Here is a 23,387-nt window from a genome sequence, read left to right as displayed (position 1 = left end):
CGTAAATTACCCAATCAAAAGATGAGGTGCCGTTCCTCCGGTTTGCCTTGGGCTTCACTGGAGCATTGCAGGAGCCATGGACGGACATGTGGGCATGGGAGCAAGGTGGTGTGTTGAACTGGCAAGCAACAGGAAGGTCTGGGTCATGCTTGCAGACTGAGTGAAGGTGTTCTGCAAATCGATCCCCCAGTCTGCGTTTAGTCTCCCCAATTTAGAGGAGACTGCTTCGGGTTCAGCGAATACAGTCGGCAAAATTGAAGGAGTTGCAAGTGAATCGCCCTTTCTCCTGAAAGGAGTGTTTGGGGCCTTGGATCATGAGAACGGAAGCAGTAAATGACGAGGTGTTGCACCATCTGCAATTGCATGGGAAGGTGCCATTGAAAGGCGATGAGGATTTGGGGGGTGATGGAGGAGTGGACCAGAGTGTCACAGAGGGAATGCTCCCTACGGAATGCTGATGGGGGGTGAGGAAAAGATGTGTTTTGTCGTGGCCTCATGTTGGAGTTGACAAAAAATGGTGGGGGATGATCCTTTGAATATGGATCCTGGTGGGGTGAAAAGTGAGGACACGTGGGACCCTATCAGGGTTCTGGGAGACAGGGGAAGGGGTGAAGACAGAAATGTGGCAAACAGTTCCTCTGACATGTCCTCCTCCTTCCTTAAGTGAGGTTTTCCACCCACGGTGGTTGACAGGGCCCTCAACCGTGTTCGGCCCATCTCCCGCGCATCCGCCCTCACACCTTCCCCCTCCCTCCCAGAAACATGATAGGGTCCCCCTTGTCCTCACTTATCACTGCACCAGTCTCTGCATTCAAAGGATCATCCTGCGCCATTTCCACCAACTCCAGCATGATGCCACCACCAAACACATCTTCCCTTCACCCCCCCTGACGGCATTCCACAGGGATCGTTCCCTCCGGGACACCCTGGTCCACTCCTCCATCACCCCCTACACCTCAACCCCCTCCCATGGCACCTTCCCATGCAACCGCAGAAGGTGCAACACCTGCCCCTTTATTTCCCCTCTCCTCATTGTCCAAGGGCCCAAACACTCCTTTCAAGTGAAGCAGCATTTCACTTGCACTTCCCTCAATTTAGTCTACTGCATTCGTTGCTCCCAATGCGGTTTTCTCTACATTGGAGCGACCAAACGCAGACAGGGTGACCGCTTTGCAGAACATCTTCGGTCTGTCCACAAGCATTACCCAGACCTCCCTGTCGCTTGCCATTTCAACACTCCACCCTGCTGTCATGCCCACATGTCCGTCCTTGGCCTGCTGCATTGTTCCAGTGAAGCCCAACGCAAACTGGAGGAACAGCACCTCAATTTCCGACTCGGCACTTTACAGCCTTCTTAACTGAATATTGAGTTCAACAATTTTAGATGATGAACTCTCTCCTCCATCCACACCCCGTTTCCGATCCCCCCTTTTCCAATAATTTACATATATTTTTCTTTTCCCACCTATTTCCATTATTTTTAAATGTATTTCCATCCATTGTTTTATCTCTATATTTTAGCCTATTTCGATTCCTTCCCCCCGCCCCACCCCCACTAGGGCTATCTGTACCTTGCTCGTCCTGCTTTCTACCCTTAATGTCACCATTTGCACATTCCTTAGCTAATGTCACCACCGTCAACACCTCTTTGGTCCTTTTGTCTATGACATCTTTTGGCAATCTCCACCAATCACTGGCCCTCTATCCAGCTCTACCTGTCCCACCCCCAACCCCCCCTCCCCCTTATAGCAGCTTATATTTCACCTCTTTTCTATTTTCCTTAGTTCTGACGAAGAGTCATTCGGACTCGAAAAGTTAACTGTGTTCCTCTCCGCAGATGCTGCCAGACCAGCTGAGTTTTTCCAGATTTTTGTTTTTGTTCTCTTGTGCTGTAATCTTTCTATGTTGCAAGCAAGGATGATAAGGGGGAATCTGTAGATGTGGTGCACTGGATTTCCAAAAGGCATTTGATAAGGTGCCACATTAAAGGTTACAGCACCAAATAGGAGCTCATGTTGGAGGGGGTAACACAATAACATGGTAGAGGATTGGTTAGTTAACAAGATGCAGGGAGTCAGAATAAGTGGTTCAATTTTAGGCTGGCAAGTTGCAACTAGTGGAGTGTCACAGGGATCAGTGCTGGGGCCTTAACTATATCCAGTTTATATCAATAACTTGGATGAAGGAACCGAATGCATGGTAGCTTAAGTTTGCTGATGACACAAAAATAGGTAGGAAAATAAGTTGTTAAGAGAACATCAGAGTTTACGAAGGGGTTTAGATAGGTTAAGTGAATGGGCAAAAATTTGGCAGATGGCGTACAATATAGAAAAAAAATGAACTTGTCCATTTTGGCAGGAAGAATAGAAAAGCAGCATATTATTTAAATTAAGAGAGATTGCAGAGCTCTGTGTACAGAGGGATTTGAGTGCACTGGGAGATGAATCACTAAAGATTAGCATGTTAGTTCAGCCAGTGATTAGGAAGGCAAATGGAATGAAGATAGGACAAAGCTGGGTCAGTGGGGGGTGCGGGGCTGGGTCAGTGGGGGGTGCGGGGCTGGGTCAGTGGGGGGTGAGGGGCTGGGTCAGTGGGGGGTGCGGGGCTGGGTCAGTGGGGGGTGCGGGGCTGGGTCAGTGGGGGGTGCGGCGCTGGGTCAGTGGGGCGGGGCTGGGTCAGTGGAGGGTGCGGGGCTGGGTCAGTGGGGGGTGCGGGGCTGGGTCAGTGGGGGGTGCGGGGCTGGGTCAGTGGGGGGTGCGGGGCTGGGTCAGTGGGGGGTGCGGGGCTGGGTCAGTGGGCGGGTGCGGGGCTTGGTCGGTGGGGGGTGCGGGGCTGGGTCAGTGGGGGGTGCGCGGCCGGGTCAGTGGGGGTTAGGGGGCTGGGTCAGTGGGAGGTGCGGGGCCGGGTCAGTGGGGGTTGGGGGGCTGGGTCAGTGGGAGGGTGCGGGGCTGGGTCAGTGGGGGGTGCGGGGCTGGGTCAGTGGGGGGTGCGGGGATGGGTCAGTGGGGGGTGCGGGGCCGGGTCAGTGGGGGTTTCAGGGTTGGTTCAGTGGGGGGTGGGTGTAATGTGAGTTAAACAGCTGATAACTAAATTTTACATTGTCTCAAACTTCTTTACAAATTAACGTGGAGAATAATTTAATTTGTAATTTGGAGAAAAGACTGATCCGAGACTGAATCATTTTTATACTTCGACAGTGGAGAAATGATAAGACACTGGCTGATAGTTTGTTTGGGCACAAGGGTATGGGCAGACATGCAGTGAGACACACAAGTGGAGAAAATGCAACAAATTGCATTTATATAGCACCTTTCATTAACAAAACATCCCGTGCTGTTTAACAAAACCAGTACAATTCCTTTTTAAAAAGGCACCGAGATACTGAAGGAGTACCAGAGCAGGTGACCAAAAACTTTAGTCAGAGAGTTAGTGTTTTTAAGGAGAATTTGAAAGGAGGAGAGAAAAGTAACAGAGGCTGAGACACTCAGGAAGGGAATTCCAGAGCTCAGAACTTGGCCCCCAGTTTTGGACGATTATCATCCGGATGTGAAACATGTCAGACTTGGAGAGATGGAGGGCAGAGATGTTGATAGCTTCCAGAGCTGTTCGAGGTTACATCGATAGGACGAGAGGGGCCATGGAGAAATTTGAAATGCTAGGTTGGGGATTTTAAAATGAGATGTTGTGAGACTAGGAGCCAGCGTGGACCAGTAGGCACAGATGATGGGTAAAAGAGACTTGTTTAGAGTCAGGATACAGGAAGCAGTGATGAAGTAGAGCTGGGTGTCCTCAGCTTACATGTGGAACCAGGTTGCCAAGGGACAGCGTATTGATGAGAAATAGAAGAGGGCTAACGAGACATCATTGGGGGACTCCAGAGATAATGGTGTGGGAGTGGGAAGAGATTCTTTGGCTGCAATTTAATAGATAAGAATTGATCTGGGAACTTTTGCCGCATTTTCACCCAGCTGGGTGACAGCAGAGAGGAGTTGGAGAAGGATGATGTGGTCAACCATGTCAAAGGCTGTAGACAGGTCGGGAAGGATGAAAATGCTTCATTTCTTACTGTCAGAGCCAGGAAGGGTGTTATTTGTGATTTCAATAAGAGCCGTTTTGGTCCTGTGGAATGGTTGCACCTTGATTGGAGGGATTCAAACATGGAATTCCATGAAAGATGGGCATGGATTTTGGAGATAATAACATGTTCAAGGACTTTGAGAGGGAAAAGGAGACTGGAGGACAGTTGTTTGCAAGGACAAAGGGGTCAAGCGTGGATTTTTTGAGGAGAAGGGTGAGAGCAGGTCATACATTGTCTAGCAGCCAAAAAAATCTACCATCTGCATCACCGTGACATTTGTGAGATTGTAAAATCTCTAACGGTATCCTGCAAATAAATGCTGTGCATCACCTCACTGTTTGAAGCTGTCAATGTTCTTCTGATTTTAATATATCCATCTAATCCTTGTATTCATCTAATATTTATTACAGAACATCCTAATCTGGGAACATCTGTCAGCACCATGGCTGAAGGTCCAAACGAGACAGAATATCCAACAACTACAAAAAGAATGAGAATGGGCACAGGTATGTTCATAAAATACTTCAGAATAAAATTTCTATTCTAATAGATTGACCATATCTTGTGCATTACTTGCAGCTCAGACAGGAAGAGGGAACAGGACAGGGACCGAGTAGAAGGAGTTAAATGATTGACCCTCTAAAGGGATATCACAGTCACAGGTTGAGGGAGCCCCTGAGTTCTGGAACTGTTCAGTAGATACCTGGCATTGGAGCCATGCGTGGCCAAATGCTGCCATGATGGCAGGGACAGTCACCTCACCTCAGATCTAGAATCAATAGGCTGCTTACAGAAGAGGGTTCCTGTGTATTGGAGTTTTTATTATAATTTCACTCCTGAAAGGTCTGGCTCCAATCTTCTTTACTATACTCCCTAGTCATAGAGCCATGGGGAGAATTCCACACCAAGGCAGTGACCCGCACCACCTCCCTGGATTAAAATTAAGCTGCACCAAGCTCCATGTGACTGGGAGTGTCCGAGCCAAATTAACAGCCATAGGGCCATTAATTGGCTCAGAACAAGACTTAAGCTGCTATCAGAAAGGATGTCCCACCTCCGAGAGCTACCTGATCATAAAATGGCAAGTAGCATTCATGCCATACAAGTGCCAAGCAATGATGGTCTCCAACAAGATAGAATATAACCATGTCCACTTGACATTTAATGGCATCACCATCATTGAATCGCCCGCTCTCAACATCCTGGGGGTTACCATTGACCAGTAACTGAACTGGATTCGCCATATAAATACTGTAGCTGCAAGAGCATGTCAGAAGCTGGGAATTATGAGGAGAGTAACTCACTCCTGTCTTCTCAAATTCTGCCCACCATCTGCAAAGCACAACTTAGGAGTGCAATGGAATATTCTCCCCTTGCCTAGATGTCTGCAGCTCCAACAACACTCAAAAATCTACACCATCCAGAAAAAAGAGCCCACTTGATCGGCATCCCATCCACCACTTAAAACATTTTTAAAAATTAATTCATGGGTTGTGGGCTTCACTGGATAGGCCAGCATTTATTGCCCATCCTGAGTTCTAAATTGCCCTTGAGATGATGGTGGTTAGCTCCTGCCTTGAACTGCTGCAGTCCATATGGCGCAGGTATATCCACAGTGCTGTTAGGGAGGGAGTTCCAGCAACAGTGAAGGAATGGTGATATATTTTCAAGCCAAGATGCTGAGTGGCTTAGAGGAGAACTTCCAGATGGTGGTGTTCCCATCTATTGCTGCCCTTGCCTTCTGAGATGGTAGCGTCTGTGGGTGGGAAGGTGCTGTCTAAGCAGCCTTGGTGAGTTCCTGCAGTGCATCTTGTAGATCGTACACACTGCTGCTACTGTGCGTCGGTGGTGGAGGGAGTGAATGTTTATGGATGGGGTGCCAATCAACCGGGTTGCTTTGTACTGGATGCTGTCAAACTTCATGAGTATTCATGGAGCTGCACTCATCCAGGCAAGTGGAGAGTATTCTATCACACTGCTGACTTGTGCCTTGTAGATGGTGGACAGGCTTTGGGGAGTCAGGATTTGAGTTACTCACTGCAGCATTCCTAGCCTCTGACCTGCTCTTCTCGCCACTGTATTTATGTGGCTAGTTCAGTTCACATTCTGGTCAATGGTAACCCCCAGGATATTGATGGTGGAGAATTCAGCAATAGCAATGGTATTAAATGTCAAGGGGCGATGGTTAGATTCTCTCTTGTTGCAGATGCTCATTGTCTGATAGTTGTGTGGCACAAATATTACTTGCCACTTGTCAGCCCAAGCCTGGATATCACCCAGGCCTTGCTGCATGTGGACATGGACTGCTTCAGTATCTGAGGAGTTGTGAATGTTGCTGAACATTGTGCAATCATCAGTGAACATCTCCACTTCAGACCTTATGATGGAATGAAGGTCATTGATGAAGCAGCTGGAGATGGTTGGGCCTAGGACACTACCCTGAGGAACTCCTGCAGTGATATCCTGGGACTGAGATGATTGACCTCCAACAACCACATCCATCTACATTTGTGCTTGGTCTGACTCCAACCACTGGAGAGTTTTCCCACTGATTCCCATTGACTACAGTTTTGCTAAGGTTCCCTGATGTCACACCCAATCAAATGCTGCATTGATGTCAAGGGCAGTCACTTTCATCCCACCTCTGGAGCTCAGCTCTTATGTCCATGTTTGAAACAAGACTGTAATGAGGTAAGGAGCTGAGTGATCCTGGCGGAACCCAAACTGCGTGTCAGTGAGCAGGTTATTGCTGAGCAATTGCCGCTTGAAAGCACTGCTGCTGACTCCTTCCTTCACTTTACTGATGATCGCGAGTAGACTGATGGGTAATTGGCTGGGTTGGATTTGTCCTGCTTTTTGTGTACAGGACATAACTGGGCAATTTTTCACATTGTAGGGGCAGGTGCCAGTATTGTAGCTGCACTGAAACAGCTTGGCTAGGGGCGCAGCAAGTTCTGGAGCACAAATCTTCAATACTGTTGCTGGAATATTGTCAGGGCCCATAGCCTTTGCAGTATCTGGTGCCTGCATCTGTTTCTTTATCACGTGGAGTGAATTGAATTGGCTGAAGACTGGCATCTGTGATGCTGGGGGCATCTGGAGGATGCCGAGATGGATCATCCACTAGGCACTCCTGGCTGAAGATTGCAGCAAATGCTTCAGCCTTATCTTTTGCACTGATGTACTGGACTCCCCCATCATTGAGGATGGGGATATTTGAGGAGCCTCCTCCTCCAGTGAGTAGTTTAATTGTCCGCCATCATTCGTGACAGGACATGGTAGGATTACAGAGCTTAGATGTGATCCAATGGTTGCGGAATCACTTAGCTCTGTCTGTTACTTGCTGCTAATGCTGTTTGGCACACAAGTAGTCCTGTGTTATAGCTTCACCAGGTTGACACCTCATTTTTAGGTATGCCAGATGCTGCTCCAGGTGTGCCCTCCTGCACTTTTCATTGAACCAAGGTTAATCCCCTGGCTTGGTGGTAATGGTAGAGTGTGGGAAATACCGGGCCATGAGGTTATAGATTGTGGCTGAGTACAGTTCTGCTGCTGCTGATCGCTCACAGCACCTCATGGTTGCCCTGCCTTGAGTTGCTACATCTGTTTGAAATCTATCCCAATTAGCACGATGATGGAGGGTATCCTCAATGTGAAGACATTAGCTCCTTCCACCACTTATGCACAGTGGCAGCAGTGTGTAGTGTCTACAAGATGCACCGTAGCATCTCACCAAGGCTCCTTTGACTCCACCTTCCAAATCCATGACTTTTACCACCAAGAAGAACAAGGGCAACAGATGCATGGGAGCACCAGAACCTGCAAGTTCCTCTCCAGGCTACACACTATCCTGACCTTGAATAAAATCACTGTTCCTTTACTGTCACTGTGTCAAAATCCTGGGACTCCCTTCCCAGAAGCGCTGTGGGCGTACAGGCACCAGATATATTGCAGTTGTTCAAGAAGGTGTCTCACCACCTCCTTCTCTGGGGCAATTTGGGATGGACAACAAACGCTGGCCTTGCCAACGACTCCCACATCCAGCAAATAATAAAGACAATTGCTGGGTTTAAATTTGAGATTGATAGCTTCTTGTTAATCATGGGTATGAAGGGATTTGGGGCAAGGTTAGGAATTAGGTCACAAATCAGCTATGCTATCACTTAATGTTTCTGGATTTTCACACTTTGTTTGATAATGTGGCTCACAGGAGGATTCAGTCGCTTCCTGTAAAGGAAGTAGAACAACGTGGCTAGAAATTCAATGATGTTTGTTTTTCTCCATTTTGTGTTCACAGATCCAAACTCCAGAATCACTGAGTTCTTGACAAAGTGGGATGATTTCCAGCTGTTCCACTTGACAAAGTTTTACTGGGACAGACTTGAACAGGCGATTGAAGAATGGGTAGATGGAATCAGCTCATTGTTAACATACGAGAAGATTTTCAATGGAAAAGAACATCGGGTAAGTGGGAGGGTTGCAATGAGTTTGGGTTATTTAAACATTACAGAACTTGCAGAATGTAAGGATGATAGAAGACCAAGAGCTATCTAGATCATCTTCTAACACCCGGGCAGTCACATGCTGATAATGGTGATAAATCAACCTCCAATAATTAGCCTACAACAGAACCAAGCATGAGGTGAGGAAAGCCTCAGAGCTTTGGGAACCGTAGACCCAAAGTGATCTGTTTCTTCCAAGCATACAACATTTACCACATACAGATACAGCAGCATTGTGGTTATGTTACTGAATTAACAAACTAGTAGCCTGGACTCATACTCCAGAGACCTGAACTTAGATCTCACTGTGACAGTTTGTGAATTTGATCTAAGGTAATTAGATAATATTGAATTGTCATCAAAAGCCATCTGGGTGGCTCATGTCCTTTTGGGAAGGAAACCTGCTGTCCTTACTCATCCTGACCTGTATATGACTCCAGACACCCAGCAACATGGCTGACTCTTCACTGCCCTCTGAAATGGTCTAGATCAACATGCAACACAGCTATAAAAAGGTGTAATAAGAGCTCCCAGCATTGGATTCAGTCACAGCTCAGTCGACCATGCAAAGTCCCCACTAACATTGAAGGACTTGTAACAAATGTGACTAATAAAACAACAGCCTGACATAAGAATAATCCTGTCAATATGACCATCAAACAACATCCCAGACTCTTCTGCTACTATTCCTGGGTATGCCCTTTCCCACTAGATGGATCCACCAGAGATGGCAGCCTAGGGGTATACAGTAACCAGGGAGAGTCCTCAATATAGACTCAGAACCCCAGGAAATCTCTTGGCATGAGGCCAAAGATAGACAACAAAACCACCTGCTGATTATTGCCCTCCTTCAGTTGATGAATATGGACTCCTCCAGGTTAATTAGATAAAGCAGGGGCAGAGAATTCACTATAGGTGGGGACTTAATTTCTCCCATCAAGAATGGCTCGGTAGCACCACTAATGACAGAGCTTTCTGAGTCCTGAAAGACATATCTGCCAGACTGGGCTTGCGGCAGTTGGCCAGAGAACCAACAGGAGGTGGAACCCTATTTGTCCTCACCCATCTACCTATTGCAGATGCATCCGTCTATGACACTATAGGAGTGACCACTGCACAGTCCTCGTAGGAAATGAAGTACCGTCTTCAAACTGAAGACACCTCTCATTGTGTTGTGCGATAGTATCACCGTGCTAAATGTGATGGATACACAATAGATCTACTGTCTCTAAACTCACTATCCGAAAAGCGCTGTGGGCCATCAGCTGCAGAATTGTGGGAAGGCATATCCATCACTCCACCATTTCAATCAAACCAGGGGCTCAACCCTGGTTCAATTAATGTGTAGGAGAGCATTGCGGGATCAGCATCAGGGGTATATAAACATGAGATGCCAACCTGGTGAGGCCACAACACATCACCAAAACATATATACTTCACATCTGTCTTCACCCAAGAGAATGAGGATGAAGGTATCGAACTCGGGGATAGAGACTGCAAGGTTCTTGAGCAAATTGATATCGAGAGTGACAAGGTATTGGAGGTGTTGGCAGACTTAAAAGTGGATAAATCTCCAGGTCCGGATGATGTGTGTCCCAGACTGCTGAGGGAGGCAAGGGAGGAGATCGCAGGGGGTCTGACTCAAATTTTTAATTCCTCTCTGGCCACGGGGGAGGTTCCAGAGGACTGCAGAACAGCTAATATGGTTTTGCTATTTAAGAAGGGTTGTAGAGAGAAGCCAGGGGACTACAGGCCAGTGAGCCTCACGTCAGTGGTAGGGAAACTATTGGAGAAAATTCTGAAGGAGAGAATCTATCTCCACTTGGAGAGGCAAAGTTTGATCAGGGATAATCAGCATGGCTTTGTCAGAGGGAGGTCATGCCTAACAAATTTAATTTAATTTTTTGAGGAGGTGACCAGGTGTGTAGATGAGGGTAGTGTAGTTGATGTAGTTTATATGGATTTCAGCAAAGCCTTTGACAAGGTCCCACATGGGAGACTTATAAAGAAGGCAAATGCACATGGGAGACAGGGTAATTTGACGAGGTGGATTCAAAATTGGCTTCGTTGTAGGAGGCAGAGTGTGATGACAGAAGGATGTTTTAGTGACTGGAAGCCTGTGTCCAGTGGTGTACCACAGGGATCTGTGCTGGGTCCCCTATTATTCATCATTTATAAAAATGACATAAATGACAATGTGGGGGGTAGGACTAGTAAGTTTGCGGATGACACAAAGATTGGCCGGGTGGTTAACAGTGAGGTTGAGTGTCTTGGGCTTCAGGAAGATATAGACGGGATGGTCAAATCGGCAGATAAGTGGCAGATGGAATTTAACCCTGTAAAGTGTGAGGTGATATACTTTGGAAGGAGTAATTTGACAAGGAAGTATTCAATGAACGGCATGACACTAGGAAGTTCTGAGGAACAAAGGGACCTTGGCATGTGTGTTCATAGATCTCTGAAGGAAGAGGGACATGTTAGTGGGGTGGTGAAAAAGGCATATGGGACACTTACCTTTATCAATCAAGGCATAGATTACAAAAGTAGGGAGGTCCTGTTGGAGTTTTACAGAACCTTGGTGAGGCCACAGCTGGAGTACTATGTGCAGTTCTGGTCGCCACATTATAGGAAGGATGTGATTGCACTGGAGGGGGTGCAGAGGAGATTCACCAGGATGTTGCCTGGGATGAAAAATTTAAGTTATGAAGAGAGGTTGGATATACTTGGGTGGTTTTCGTTGGAGCAGAGAAGACCTGAGGGGTGACCTTATTGAGGTGTACAAGATTATGAGGGGCATGGACAGAATAGATAGGGAGCAACTGTTCCCCTTAGTTGAAGGGTCAGTTACGAGGGGACATAAGTTCAAGGTGAGGGGCAGGAGGTTTAAGGGGATGTGAGGAAAAACGTTTTTACCCAGAGGGTGGTGAAGGTCTGGAATGCGCTGCCTGGGAGGGTGGTGGAGGTGGGTTGCCTCACATCCTTTAAAATGTACCTGGATGAGCACTTGGCACATCATAAAATTCAAAGCTATGGGCTGGTAAATGGGGTTAGGTAGGTAGGGCAGGTGTTTCTCACGTTTCGATGTAGACTCGATGGGCCGAAGGGCCTCTTCTGCACTCTGTGATCCTGTGATATTCAGAAGCAAGTGATCCCACAACCAACAGTGCATATAGCTTTGCATTCCTGCCAGACCAGTAATATTGTAGTGAACAGCTAAACAACTAACTGGAGGAGAAGAATCCACAAACATTCACATAATCAATGATGGGGAGCCCAGCACGAGTGCAAAAGATATAACTGAAGCTTTTGCAACTATCTTCAGTCCGAAGTGTTCAGTGGATGATTCATCCACTAGGTTCTGGTTCCCATCAGCACTGAAACAAGTCTTTCGCCAATTTAAATCCCTCCACATGATGTAAAGGAGCAACCGAGCTCACTGGATACAAGGTCCCCAACAATATCCCGGCTGTAATGCTGGAGATTAGTGATCCAGGACTAGCCGCAATTCTAGCCAAGTTGTCTCAGTGCAACACTGGCATCTCCCTGATAATATGGAAAATTGCACGGGAATATCCTATCCATGAAAAGCAGGACAAATCTGAGCCAGCAATTGCAATTCCATCAGCCTACTCTCAGTCATCAGCAAAACAATGGAATGTATCATCGACAGTGCTTTGAACTGGCCCTTACTCAGCAATAACCTGCTCACCAATACTCAGTTTGGGTTCTGCCAGGACCACTCTGTTCCAGACCTAATCACAGCTTTGACTCAAACATGGCCAAAAGAATTCCAGAGGAAAGGTGATGGTGCTTTCCCTTCACATCCAGGCAGCATTTGAGCTAATGTGGCATCATGGTGTCCTCACAAATTGAAGTCAATGGGAAACAGCAATCATATTACTTCTCAATCTCTTTTTCCAGTGAGGACACACCCAGTTTACACAATAGATTCTCGCCCAACCCCTCCATCCTCTCAATCGTTCTAGTTGTTCTCTTCAGTAGCTCTCATAACCTTGTTGTACTGAGGCAATCAGGACTATACACAATATTCTAAGTATGGTCACACCAATGTTTTTAGCAAGTTGCAAATTACCTCACACTTTTGGCTCAATATTGCCCTCTTAATAAACCCCAACACCTAATTTGCTTTCTATGCTGCCACTGAGAATTGTTCCCACATTAGATAACGGAATCACCAAATCTTACAGAATAGAAATGGGAAAATGGATAGAACTGTAAATATTGTGAATCTGACACAATGACATGAAACTGAAAACACCCAGCAGATCCATCATTATCTGTAAAAGGATAGGGGAATGATTCAGGTTTATCTCTATAAATAAAAAGAAAGAGTTTGATGAGGCTGGGAAAAGGAGAGAACAGGGAGGGTATAGTGGGAAAGCAATGAACTACTAGGAAACTTCTAAACAGTAAATTGAGAAACGGTAGATGACAAAAATAAGCCTGTGGGTTAAACAAAAGACATTTGAAAACAGGGGAGAGCTGAAAATGTGCAAAACCCAAACTAAGAAAGAAAGCCAAAAGAAAAATCTGTGGGTCAGAAAAAAACAATCGTTTCCCCCATCGATGCTGTGATTTTATCTCATGCTTCGGAGGCTTGAAGACTTTGATCAATTCATCCTTTAGTCTGCTCACCTTGAATCCTAAACTCTCAAATACCCACATTAACAATAACTCCTCATCCCTGGTAACATCCTAATGAATCTGCAGGACAGTTCCTTCAGTGTTTATATTTCATTCAATAATGGGGTGTCCAAAACTGCACACAACTGGAATAAATTATTTTTCTCTGCCCTCTTGGTGTGACCCATCACTCCTCATGGGAGCATCAGCAAACTAAACTCATTCAGTCTGCAACTTCCCCTCCAACCACTCTGACTTGGAACTCAATCACCATTCCCTCACTGTCACTAGGTCAAAATGAGAATGTCCTTCCCAGCAGCACTGTGGGTGTACCGGTACCAGATGGACTGCAACAGTTCAAGAAGGTCGCTCACCACCGCCTTCTCTAGGGTCATTAAGAATGAGTAACAAATGCTGACTTAGCCAGTGATGCCCACATCTCGTTAAAGAATATTTTAAAACTCCTGTCCCTGTTCCTCGCTCTGACAGTCACCCCTCATGGGTGAACATCAGGTAATTGAGTTCATTCACTGTGTAATTTCTTGCCTTTATACCCTTGGTGTGGAACGTAACTCCCTTTTCCTACTGGTAGACATTGGAAAAATTGACCCCATTGTCTGCTTTCCCAGCCACAAACTCCATCTTCTCACCACTTGTTTGGATTTCTCCCCCTGGTCACTGACTAAAGCTTAGCCAGGCTATCTGGGATTTCAGTGTCCAGCTTCAAGCTGAACTCAATTTGCTGCAAACTTGCCAGCACCAAAATGTCCTATTTCTCTCCACATTACGCTGCAAGTCTCTACCCCTATCTCAACACTTCTCTTCAACCATCATCCATGGATTTGGAACAGTTGAGTGTGGAGGTAACCAAGGTAACCTTGCAACATCTGGAATGTTAAGCTACTCAGATTCTGCTGCCTTTACCCTGAACCACTCCAGGTCCCAGATATCACTTGTGTGCTAACAAACCTATAATATCTCCCAGTCCTCAGATGCCTTCAATTTAAAATTCCCATTCTTCTGTTTAAATAACTCAATGACCTTGACCCTTTCGTTCCTTGTAAGCTGCTCGAGTCCTGAAACCTCCCATTGGAATTCTCCATTGCTCTGACTCTGGCCTTATGAGCAGCCTCTCCTTCACACCACCACAGTGTTCAGTTATCTTGGGTCCCACTCACTCTCAAAACCTATCCACTTCCCACTCCTAACCAAGTTTTCATACTTGTAGCAAATATGCAAAAATATCAAGCTTCTGAACTTTCAGTTACTGAGGGGGAAATTGATCGGATTGATTGGATTTTTCACCATTATTATTGGTCGATTCTCCTGACAGATAAATCAACAGTACTGGTTTGGTTCAGTCAATGGTGATTTCTCTGCCAGTTTTCATTTTAAGATTCCCATTCTTCTGTTAAAATAACTTAATGACCAGAATCTTCCCTTCCCTGCCACCAGAGATCTGATTTGCTGCTATTTTCTTGCTGAGTAAATGAGAAACTGTAACAGCAAGAAGTCAGTGTGAGGAAACAAGTGGATCATATTGTCAATCAATAATTTGACAAAGAAAACTCATCACACTGATCACATTAAAATACTGCAGATTGTCAATGATTCCTCACTCTCCCCAAAATGTATTTCAGACTTCTGGTTTAGTTTATTCACATTTATTTGCTGTTAATGACTGAAATGAGATGAAGATGATTTTTAGTGAATGTTCATTATGCATCAGTTCTTGGCCCAGTGACTGTTTATTGTGCTCAAAACAATTGGAAATGCCGTCACTGAGCAGATCCTTTCCTTCTCATTCTCAGTGTTTATCTTTCACTCTGATCCTCAATATATTCATTATTATTCTTTGCAGAAAGTCACCGAGCTCACGGATAAGGGAAACCGGGTGGAGAGTTCCAAGCTTCTCCTAAGTCTGGTGATGGAGAAAGGCTCTCGGGCCCGAAGGGTGATGTGGGAATCCTTTGTGAAAGTGCATCATGGGGTCCCAAAGTTGGATAAAATAATAAAAGAAATACAGGAACTTGGTACGGTAAAATCACACAGTGAATTCAATTTCAGATTCAAACATTGCAGATTTTGCAATAACATTACACAGATCTGATTTCATGACAGTTATTTGCTTTAAACAGGTTCTGATCCATTTGATTACATGAACATTGCAAGAGGCTTATCTGAAGTACCCAGTCACCTGAAAGGTAAGAGATGAAATGGACATTTCAAACCATTTCACTTTTTTTATTCATTCATGGGATGTGGGCTTCGCTGGCAGGGCCAGCATTTATTGCCCATCCCTAGTTGCCCTTGAGATGGTAGTGGTGACCTGCCTTCTTGAGCCACTGCAGTCCATGTGGTGTAGGTACGCCCACAGTGCTGTTAGAAAGGGAGTTCTAGGAATTTGACTCAGCGACAGTGAAGGAGCGGCGATATATTTCCAAGTCAGGATGGTGAGCGACTTGGAGGGCAACCTCCAGGTGGTGGTGTTCCCATCTATCTGCTGCCCTGGTCCTCATAGGTGGTAGTGGTCGTGGGTTTGGAAGATGCTGTCTAAGGAGACTTGGTGAGTTTCTGCAGTGCACCTTGTAGATGGTACACACTGCTGCTACTGTGCGTCAGTGGTGGAGGGAGTGAATGTTTGTGGATGTGGTGCCAATCAAGCGGACTGCTTTGTCCTCGACAGTGTCCAATTTCTTGAGTGTTATGGGAGCTGCACTCACCCAGGCAAGTTGGGAGTATTCCATCACACTCCTGACTTGTGCCTTGTAGATGTTGGACAGCTTTGGGAAGTCAGGAAGTGAGTTACTCATTGCGAGATTTCTAGCCTTTGACCTGCTCTTGTAGCCACAGTATTTTTGTAGCTAGTCCAGTTCAGTTCCTGGTCAATGGTAACCCCGAGGATGTTGGTAGTGGGGGATTCAATGATGGTAACACCATTGAACATCAAGGGGCAATGGTTGGATTCTCTCTAGTTGGAGCTGGTCATTGCCTGACACTTGTGTGGCGTGAATGTTACTTGCTACTTGTTAGCCATGCCCTCCTGCACTCTTCATTGAACCCCTGGCTTGATGGTATTTGTAGAGTGGGGGATACGTCGGGCCATGAGGTTACAGATTGTGTTTGAGTACAATTCTGCTGCTGCTGATGGCCCACATCGATGCCCTGTCTTGAGTTGGGTGGATCTGATAGAAATCTATCCCATTTAGCACGGTGGTAGTGCCACACAACACAAAGGAGGATATCCTCAATGTGAAGGCGGGACTTTGTCTGCATAATGACTGTGCGATGATCACTCCTACCGATACTGTCATGGACAGATGCATCAGCGGCAGGCAGGTTGGTGAGGATGAGGTCAAGTATGTTTTTCCCCCTCTTGTTGGTTCCCTCACCGCCTGCTGCAGACCCAGTCTAGCAGTTATGTCATTTAGGACTCAGCCAGCTCGGTCAGTAGTGGTGCTAACGAGCCACTCTTGGTGATGGACATTGAAGTCCCCCACCCAGAGTACTGCGTTGTTGCCACCCTCAGTGCTTCCTTCGTTCAACATAGAGGAGAACCGAATTAGCTGAGGGAGAGCGGCACGTGGTACACAGCAGGAGGTTTCCTTTCCCACGTTTGACCTGATGCCATGAGAATTCTTGGGGTCTGGAGTCGATGTTGAGGACTCCCAGGGTAAATACCACTGTGCCACCACCTCTGCTGACAGGACACCTGTATTATCCCAGTCCCAGGGATAAGGATGGATATTATCTGATAATATGGGACATTATCTCCATGAGGATTGACTAGCCTGTGAGACAGCTCTCCCATTTTTGGGAGATGTTAGTAAGGAGGAATTTGCAGGGTGGACAGGGCTGCGATTGCCGTTGTTGTTTCCTTGTTCAATACCGGGTGCTGCGTCTGGTTTCATTCCTATTTTGTGTTACAACTGTGTGCGAGGCCATTTCAGAGCTCACTGCAAAGAGCTAACTGCTGTGGGTCTGAAGTTGCATGTAGGCCAGACTAGGTAAGGACAGCAGATGGGTTGAACCAGATGGGTTTTTACAACAATCGACAATGGTTTCATGGTCATCATTAGGCTTTTAATTCCAGATTTGTATTGAATTCTAATTCTACCATCCACCATGGTGGGATTTGAACCCAGACTCCCAGAGCAGTACTCTGGGTCTCTGGGTTACTAGTTCAGCGACAATACCATCACCTCCTTTCTGAGAATCTGAAAGATTGGAACCTTTGTTTTAGAGATTCTCAGATTCTGAAAATCAGAAAATCAAGTGCTGGGAAACAGGAGATTGAACATGATGAGGATTTGTCATTGACCCTCAACTATGGACATATTCAATTTACAATTCATATGAAATGATTTCTGTTGTACTCTGTAAATATGCGGACATTGCATTTTTTGACTTAGTCCAGCTGCTGTTTGCTATTCTGATATTTTATACACAGCTGCCAGAATCCCACTATGCTGTGAATCATAATGCAAACCTGGGTGTGCACGGATTCTCTGGGCTCGCAGTGAAGAGCTGGGCCTTGAGCCAGATGTTGCAGGTTCCCTGCACCCAAGAAATCATTCCCATCATTAACAAATCAAATGCTGAGCAGGAAGATCGCAGAAGGTCCTTCAAGCCAATTCCATACCACAATGGCTCAACCATGATGGCTAAACAGTTCTTCCCGCTGCTGCCTCCCACTCCCCCACCCCTGCCACTCTCAAGAATCATGCAATCTCCTGGTAGAGGCAAAAATAGAAAAGCCCAGAGCCAGTGTGGGAAACGTTCCCTCGTATTCTTCTCTGACCTCCTCAGTTGATCGAATCCAATTCAGGAAATCACGTTGTCCAGTTGTTAGCTATAAGCCTGTTACTTTCTATATGATGCGATCTCTGTCCAAGTCATGAACTGGTCCAGCTCCCTCTTCAGAGTCAGCACCCACCATAGCAACTGGAAACTCTTTCAAAAGGCTCACAGTTCTCTGGGCAGAGAAAAGAAACACTGAATATGCTGTTTATTCCTACACTTACATAGTTTAAACTAGTCCTCCCCAATTTGATAAACTAGCATCATCTATCAATAGGGACTCTATCCAGGCATTCATGTATTTACAAGGCCTCTGTAAATTAGCGTAAATCTTTGCTGCTTGAAATTAAACAAGTTAAAATCCTTGAGCCTGTCTGAGAAGCTGAGCTTCTCTAAGCTAGGAATCATTCCTGCAGCTCTCCTTTGGAACTTTACCAATGACACTATATTATCTAACACGTAGGGGTAACCAAAACTGTGCATACTATTGAGATGTGGTCTGACCAGGAACCTGTACAGGCAATGTGATAGCCCTTGTTTAACACTGATTGGTTCCATCAATATAAACTCAATACTTTGTTAGCTTTAACTACAGTTTTTCTGCACTGATCATGAACCTTCAGTGATCTGTACACAGTAGCACCAAGATCTTTTTTATCTCACCCTGTCTCAGTATTGTTCCCTGCAAGTGATGCTTGTATTCAATATTGGCCCAATCAATATGTATGAGGTACAGTTATCTGAATGGAACACTGTTTGCCAATGTGTGTCCACAGTTGTAGCACATCTAAACGTTTTATTGGATTTGATCGCCCTCTATTATCTTAATCTTCAAATCGATATTTTTGTCATCTGAAAACGTATATATTGTACTCCTAACACCCTACTACTTGTGCTCCTGATTCATATTTTCACCCTGGTCCAGCTCATGAATACAGATTGTTAAAGTCATGGGTGTAGGACCAACCCTCGGGAGAGATCACTTGTCACATATCTTCCAATTAAATTTGAGGTTTGGGATTGAAGAGATTTCCTAATCCAGAGCTTCAAATTTCAACTCACACTCCATCAAATGAAGTAACCTAGTGTGCGGATGCATATCGAAGGCTTTCTGAAAGTCTAGAGTGACAATGTCCACCAGATTTCTCTCATGCCCTATCCTAGTGACTTCCTCTATAAACTCCTCCGAATTTGTTGGACACAAGCTAATTTTTTTGAAGTTGTGTTGTGAATTTCTAATGGCATCTTACCTTTCCCAGTGATCATAAAGAACATTCCTTATTATCCCTTCCACTATTTGTCCCTTTTTAAATGGTATGGATAATGTTAATGAAATTTGAAACATTACATTTTTATTATTTCACGGAACAGGATGAGAGGTCAGAAAGTCTTTGATCCGAAATGAGAATATCTACAGATATTCACACAACAGAACATTAATGTGGAGAAATGTGAGGAAAAGGGAATATTCAGGGTGACTGGGAATCTACTGACCCATTTCCTCATGGCGGTGAAAGAGAGCACACTATTCTACTCAAAGAATAATCCTACAATTCACGGGTTGTGTTTGAACCCAATGTAATAATTACAATAAATATATTTTCAATTTCCCAAAACTACATTGTGGGAAACTAGAAGCAAAACTAATTATTTGTAAACAGTTCAAATTAACTGTGAATGTTCCTGCTCTAATGTTACATAGAGTGAAGTAGGTAGTTGTTCTATTTCAAGTTCTGATCAGTAAGATGTCAGGACTATTATAAAAACACAATCAATGTATGCATGTGTAAAACTCCTGAAAAATGGTTAGCGATTTCTGAAACGCAGGACAACAGGAAAAGGATTATTCTGTTTGAGTTCTCTGTCCGAAGGCAGGTCCGACTCACAGCTAAACCACGGTAGGGCAAGGAGGCAGGTCCAAGATCCACCCCAGCTGGAATGAAATCGAACCCCATGCTGTTGGCACCAACCTGATCCACACTGGCCGCCCAGAAAACTGAGCCAATCGGCCCTAATATCTCAGATAACCTGCCCACAGCCTGACAGAATACCAGAAGGAATCTTGCTTTCCAAGTGCACAGTGATATCAAAGATAACTTGCTGAAGGCAGGTTACAATAACAGTGGGACTCCTGAACAATTACACTCACTCCCTCTCCCACTCCTACCCAATGTCCTATTTACCATTGCTGCAGAAGATTGGCTTCACTGAGGATTTCATAAACTGATTGACAAGAACATCTACCATCATATAACCAGGGCCTTTGTGGATTTGTAATGAGGTGACTAGAGTAAAGGCAGGTCAGAAAGTGTTAACCATCAGAGAGAAAATATCACCTTTATAAAATCTCCATGTTCAGTAAATATTAGAACCAAGTGACGACTTTAAATTTTTCTTGGCCATTGCTCACTTTCAAGAGAGGTTTCCAATAATTGAGCTTTAATTCCATCAGAAACTTTGATTGAAACCGTAAAATGAATCTATCTATTCAGCAAGATCATATTGAGAAGCCTTTTATGTTACTACAACTAACATTTTCTGTCTATTCTAATTGAAGGTGTTCAACAGAAACACAAGGAGATCCTCCGGGTACAAACTGAAACACTGAGAGTGAACACTATCCTAATAAAGGAGAAGGTTAAGATTTTCCAGCTGATTGATCGATACGCTGAGCTAACGATCATTTCTAATGTTCGAGATCGGACACTTGTAGAACATGAACTGCTGGCAAGAGGCCGGGACCATGAAGAGTGGAGAAAGAAACATCTCCAGAGAGAACTGGAAAAAATCCGAACTAACCAATTGTTCCAGAGCAGTTTTTCCGGGAGAAAATCCAAATCTGGGAGTTCAGCAGCAGTGAGTGGAGTCCCAGGGATCGGAAAAACAACAATGGTACAAAAGATTGTTTATGACTGGGCCACTGGGAAAATATACACAGACTTTCAATTTGTTTTCAGTTTTAAATTCCGGGATTTGAACAATATTAACAGTAGAATAAATTTGAGGAATTTGATACTGGATCAGTATCCTTACTTTGGGAATGTTCTGGGAGAGCTCTGGAAGAACCCAGAGGGATTGCTTTTTATATTCGATGGTTTGGATGAATTCAAGGACTGGATTGATTTTGCTGACAATCGGAGAAATACAGAACCTCAGTTCATGTGCACAGATCCTGAATGCTGGTGTGAAGTGTCTGACATTGTGTACAGTTTAATACAGCACAAGCTGCTCCCAGGATGTTCAGTGCTAGTGACCAGCCGCCCCACTGCATTGCATTTATTGGAAAAGGCTGAGATTAGTGTCTGGGCTGAAATCCTGGGATTTGTTGGTGATGAATGGAAGGAATATTTCAACAAGTTTCTTGAAGATCAGGCAGTGGCAGCAGCTGTTTTCAAACACGTGGAGGAGAACGAGATCCTGTACACCATGTGCTACAACCCTTCCTACCGCTGGATCCTCGGTATGTCACTGGGCCCCTTCTTTACACAAAGAGACAGGAAACAGCAGCAAGTTCCCAAGACCATCACCCAGCTATATTCCTACTATATTTACAACATTCTGAAAAACCATGGCCGAGAGATTGAAAGCCCCCGTGTTGTGTTCCTGAAGCTTGGTGAGATGGCCTTCACAGGAGTCTCTGAGAAGAAGATTGTGTTTAGTAATGGAGATTTGATCAAGTACAATCTGCAACCTTCCCAGTTCCTGTCTGGGTTCCTGATGGAACTTTTGGAGAGAGATGATTCTGTCCAGAGTGTGGTTTACACGTTCCCACACCTCACCATCCAAGAGTTTGTAGCTGCACTCGCACAATTCCTGACTCCCGATCCCAAGGACATCCAGAAACTCCTCAGTGAAGCGTACAGTGAAGAAGATGGGAGATTTGAGATATTTCTCCGTTTTGTTGCTGGTCTCTCCTCCCCACAGTCAGCTCGGCCCCTGGAGGAGTTTCTGAGTCCATTTCTTCATCAAACAACCTGTCGAGTGATTGACTGGGTGAAGGAGAAGGTTAAAGGTCAGATTGGAAACACAGCGACTGAAACTGGTAAGAGGAACCTCCTGAACACATTCCACTACCTGTTTGAGTCTCAGAATAAAGCACTGGCTCAGGCCACAGTGGGATCTGTTGGAACACTTGCATTTAGTGGATTGCGACTGACCCCGATTGACTGTGCGGTCCTGTCTCATGTCCTTGGACTCTGTGATACAATAAAAGAGCTCAGTCTATACGAATGCTACATTCAGTGTGAAGGATTCCAGCGGCTGGAAAACGTTCTGTACAAATGCCAGAAGTTGAGGTAATTGCTTGTTTGGTCCTGTAGCTCGTATTTTCATTATTGAAGTAAAATTTACTATTATACAAATGAGAAAATAAATAACTTCCAGTTCAAGAAAAAAGAGGCAGAGCCAGAAAAAATTTAACAAAATAAGATGAGTGTAAAATTCCTAATTGGAAAATAAGAATAATGCCTTTGTGAACAAATTGTTGGGATGCTTAATGTTTAATCTTTTATTTTAAGCGTGGGATTTTGATGATAAGAAATAGTGCTAATTATTTACAGAGGGAACAGAATATAGATAGTCTAAGGACAATGAACACCAGTGGAGATAAAAATAACAAATAATAATAATTATTACAAACCGTATCAACTGTAAGCTGTACTGATCACAAGGGCAATTAGGCCTATTATATCATCATAATTAATCAAATTGTTTCTGGCGGGAGGGTGAAATATCTTAAATTTAGATAATTACATAAGAAGACCTTTCGAATTCTAATTATTTAAATTTGCTCCCAATTCTGTTCATTTAATGTAGAAACCTGCTGCTGATCTATAAGTTTGAATTCCTCCATTGCACGTTCATACCCAGAATGCAGACACATGCTGGACAACTGGGAGGTATTTTCAGGAATCTGTACCATTGACTGGTTCTTACACAGAGTGGACAGTCTCTGGTAGAACTGACAGTTGGTGTAGAACAGGATTTTCTGATAATCCACCCCATATCTGTGAAACTGCTGCAAGCAGGGAACTCCCGGAAATTCCCGGAAATATCATAAAAGCTGCACCTGCAGTAAATGTCGTTGTTATTTAATGGGGAATAATGTGGGAAACATCCCTCCCATATCAACTACGGGTACAGGGACATGTCAACTTTGTAACAGGACAGAATAAACTTTCCTTGTTGCATAAAATCCAGCGGATAGATTTTACAGCAGCAGTTAGCACACTTTGACAATATCCAGTAATAGCTGGAAATCAAGACGTGGGAGGGAGAGAGGAACCTGGTGAAATTAGAATCACTAAGGAAGCAGTGCTGAGTGAACTGATGGAGCTGCAGGCTGACAAGACTCCGCATCCTGA

At 44.9% G+C, this 23,387-nt stretch overlaps 1 protein-coding gene across 3 annotated transcripts in view; it reads left to right on the top strand.

Annotated features, from left to right (window-relative positions):
- The first annotated feature begins 4,473 nt into the window (after positions 1 to 4,473).
- Positions 4,474 to 23,387, top strand: part of LOC144691331 (NACHT, LRR and PYD domains-containing protein 3-like) — a 44,660-nt gene continuing 25,746 nt past the window's right edge. For 2 of the 3 annotated variants that reach the window (XM_078559333.1, XM_078559332.1), the window contains exons 1-3: positions 15,106 to 15,257; positions 15,363 to 15,428; positions 20,582 to 22,319. In XM_078559333.1, coding sequence (XP_078415459.1) covers positions 15,152 to 15,257; positions 15,363 to 15,428; positions 20,582 to 22,319 — 1,910 coding nt within the window. In that variant the 5' untranslated portion in view covers positions 15,106 to 15,151. Of the gene's footprint in view, positions 4,585 to 8,375; positions 8,543 to 15,085; positions 15,258 to 15,362; positions 15,429 to 20,581; positions 22,320 to 23,387 lie in introns of those variants that run through there. The other variant, XM_078559335.1, reaches the window with a different exon arrangement.

This window comes from Cetorhinus maximus, chromosome 16, assembly GCF_964194155.1.
Source record: "Cetorhinus maximus chromosome 16, sCetMax3.hap1.1, whole genome shotgun sequence".
NCBI classification, from domain to species: Eukaryota; Metazoa; Chordata; class Chondrichthyes; order Lamniformes; family Cetorhinidae; genus Cetorhinus; species Cetorhinus maximus.
Note: the sequence above shows the minus strand (reverse complement) of the source record. Positions and strands in the feature narration are given on the sequence as shown.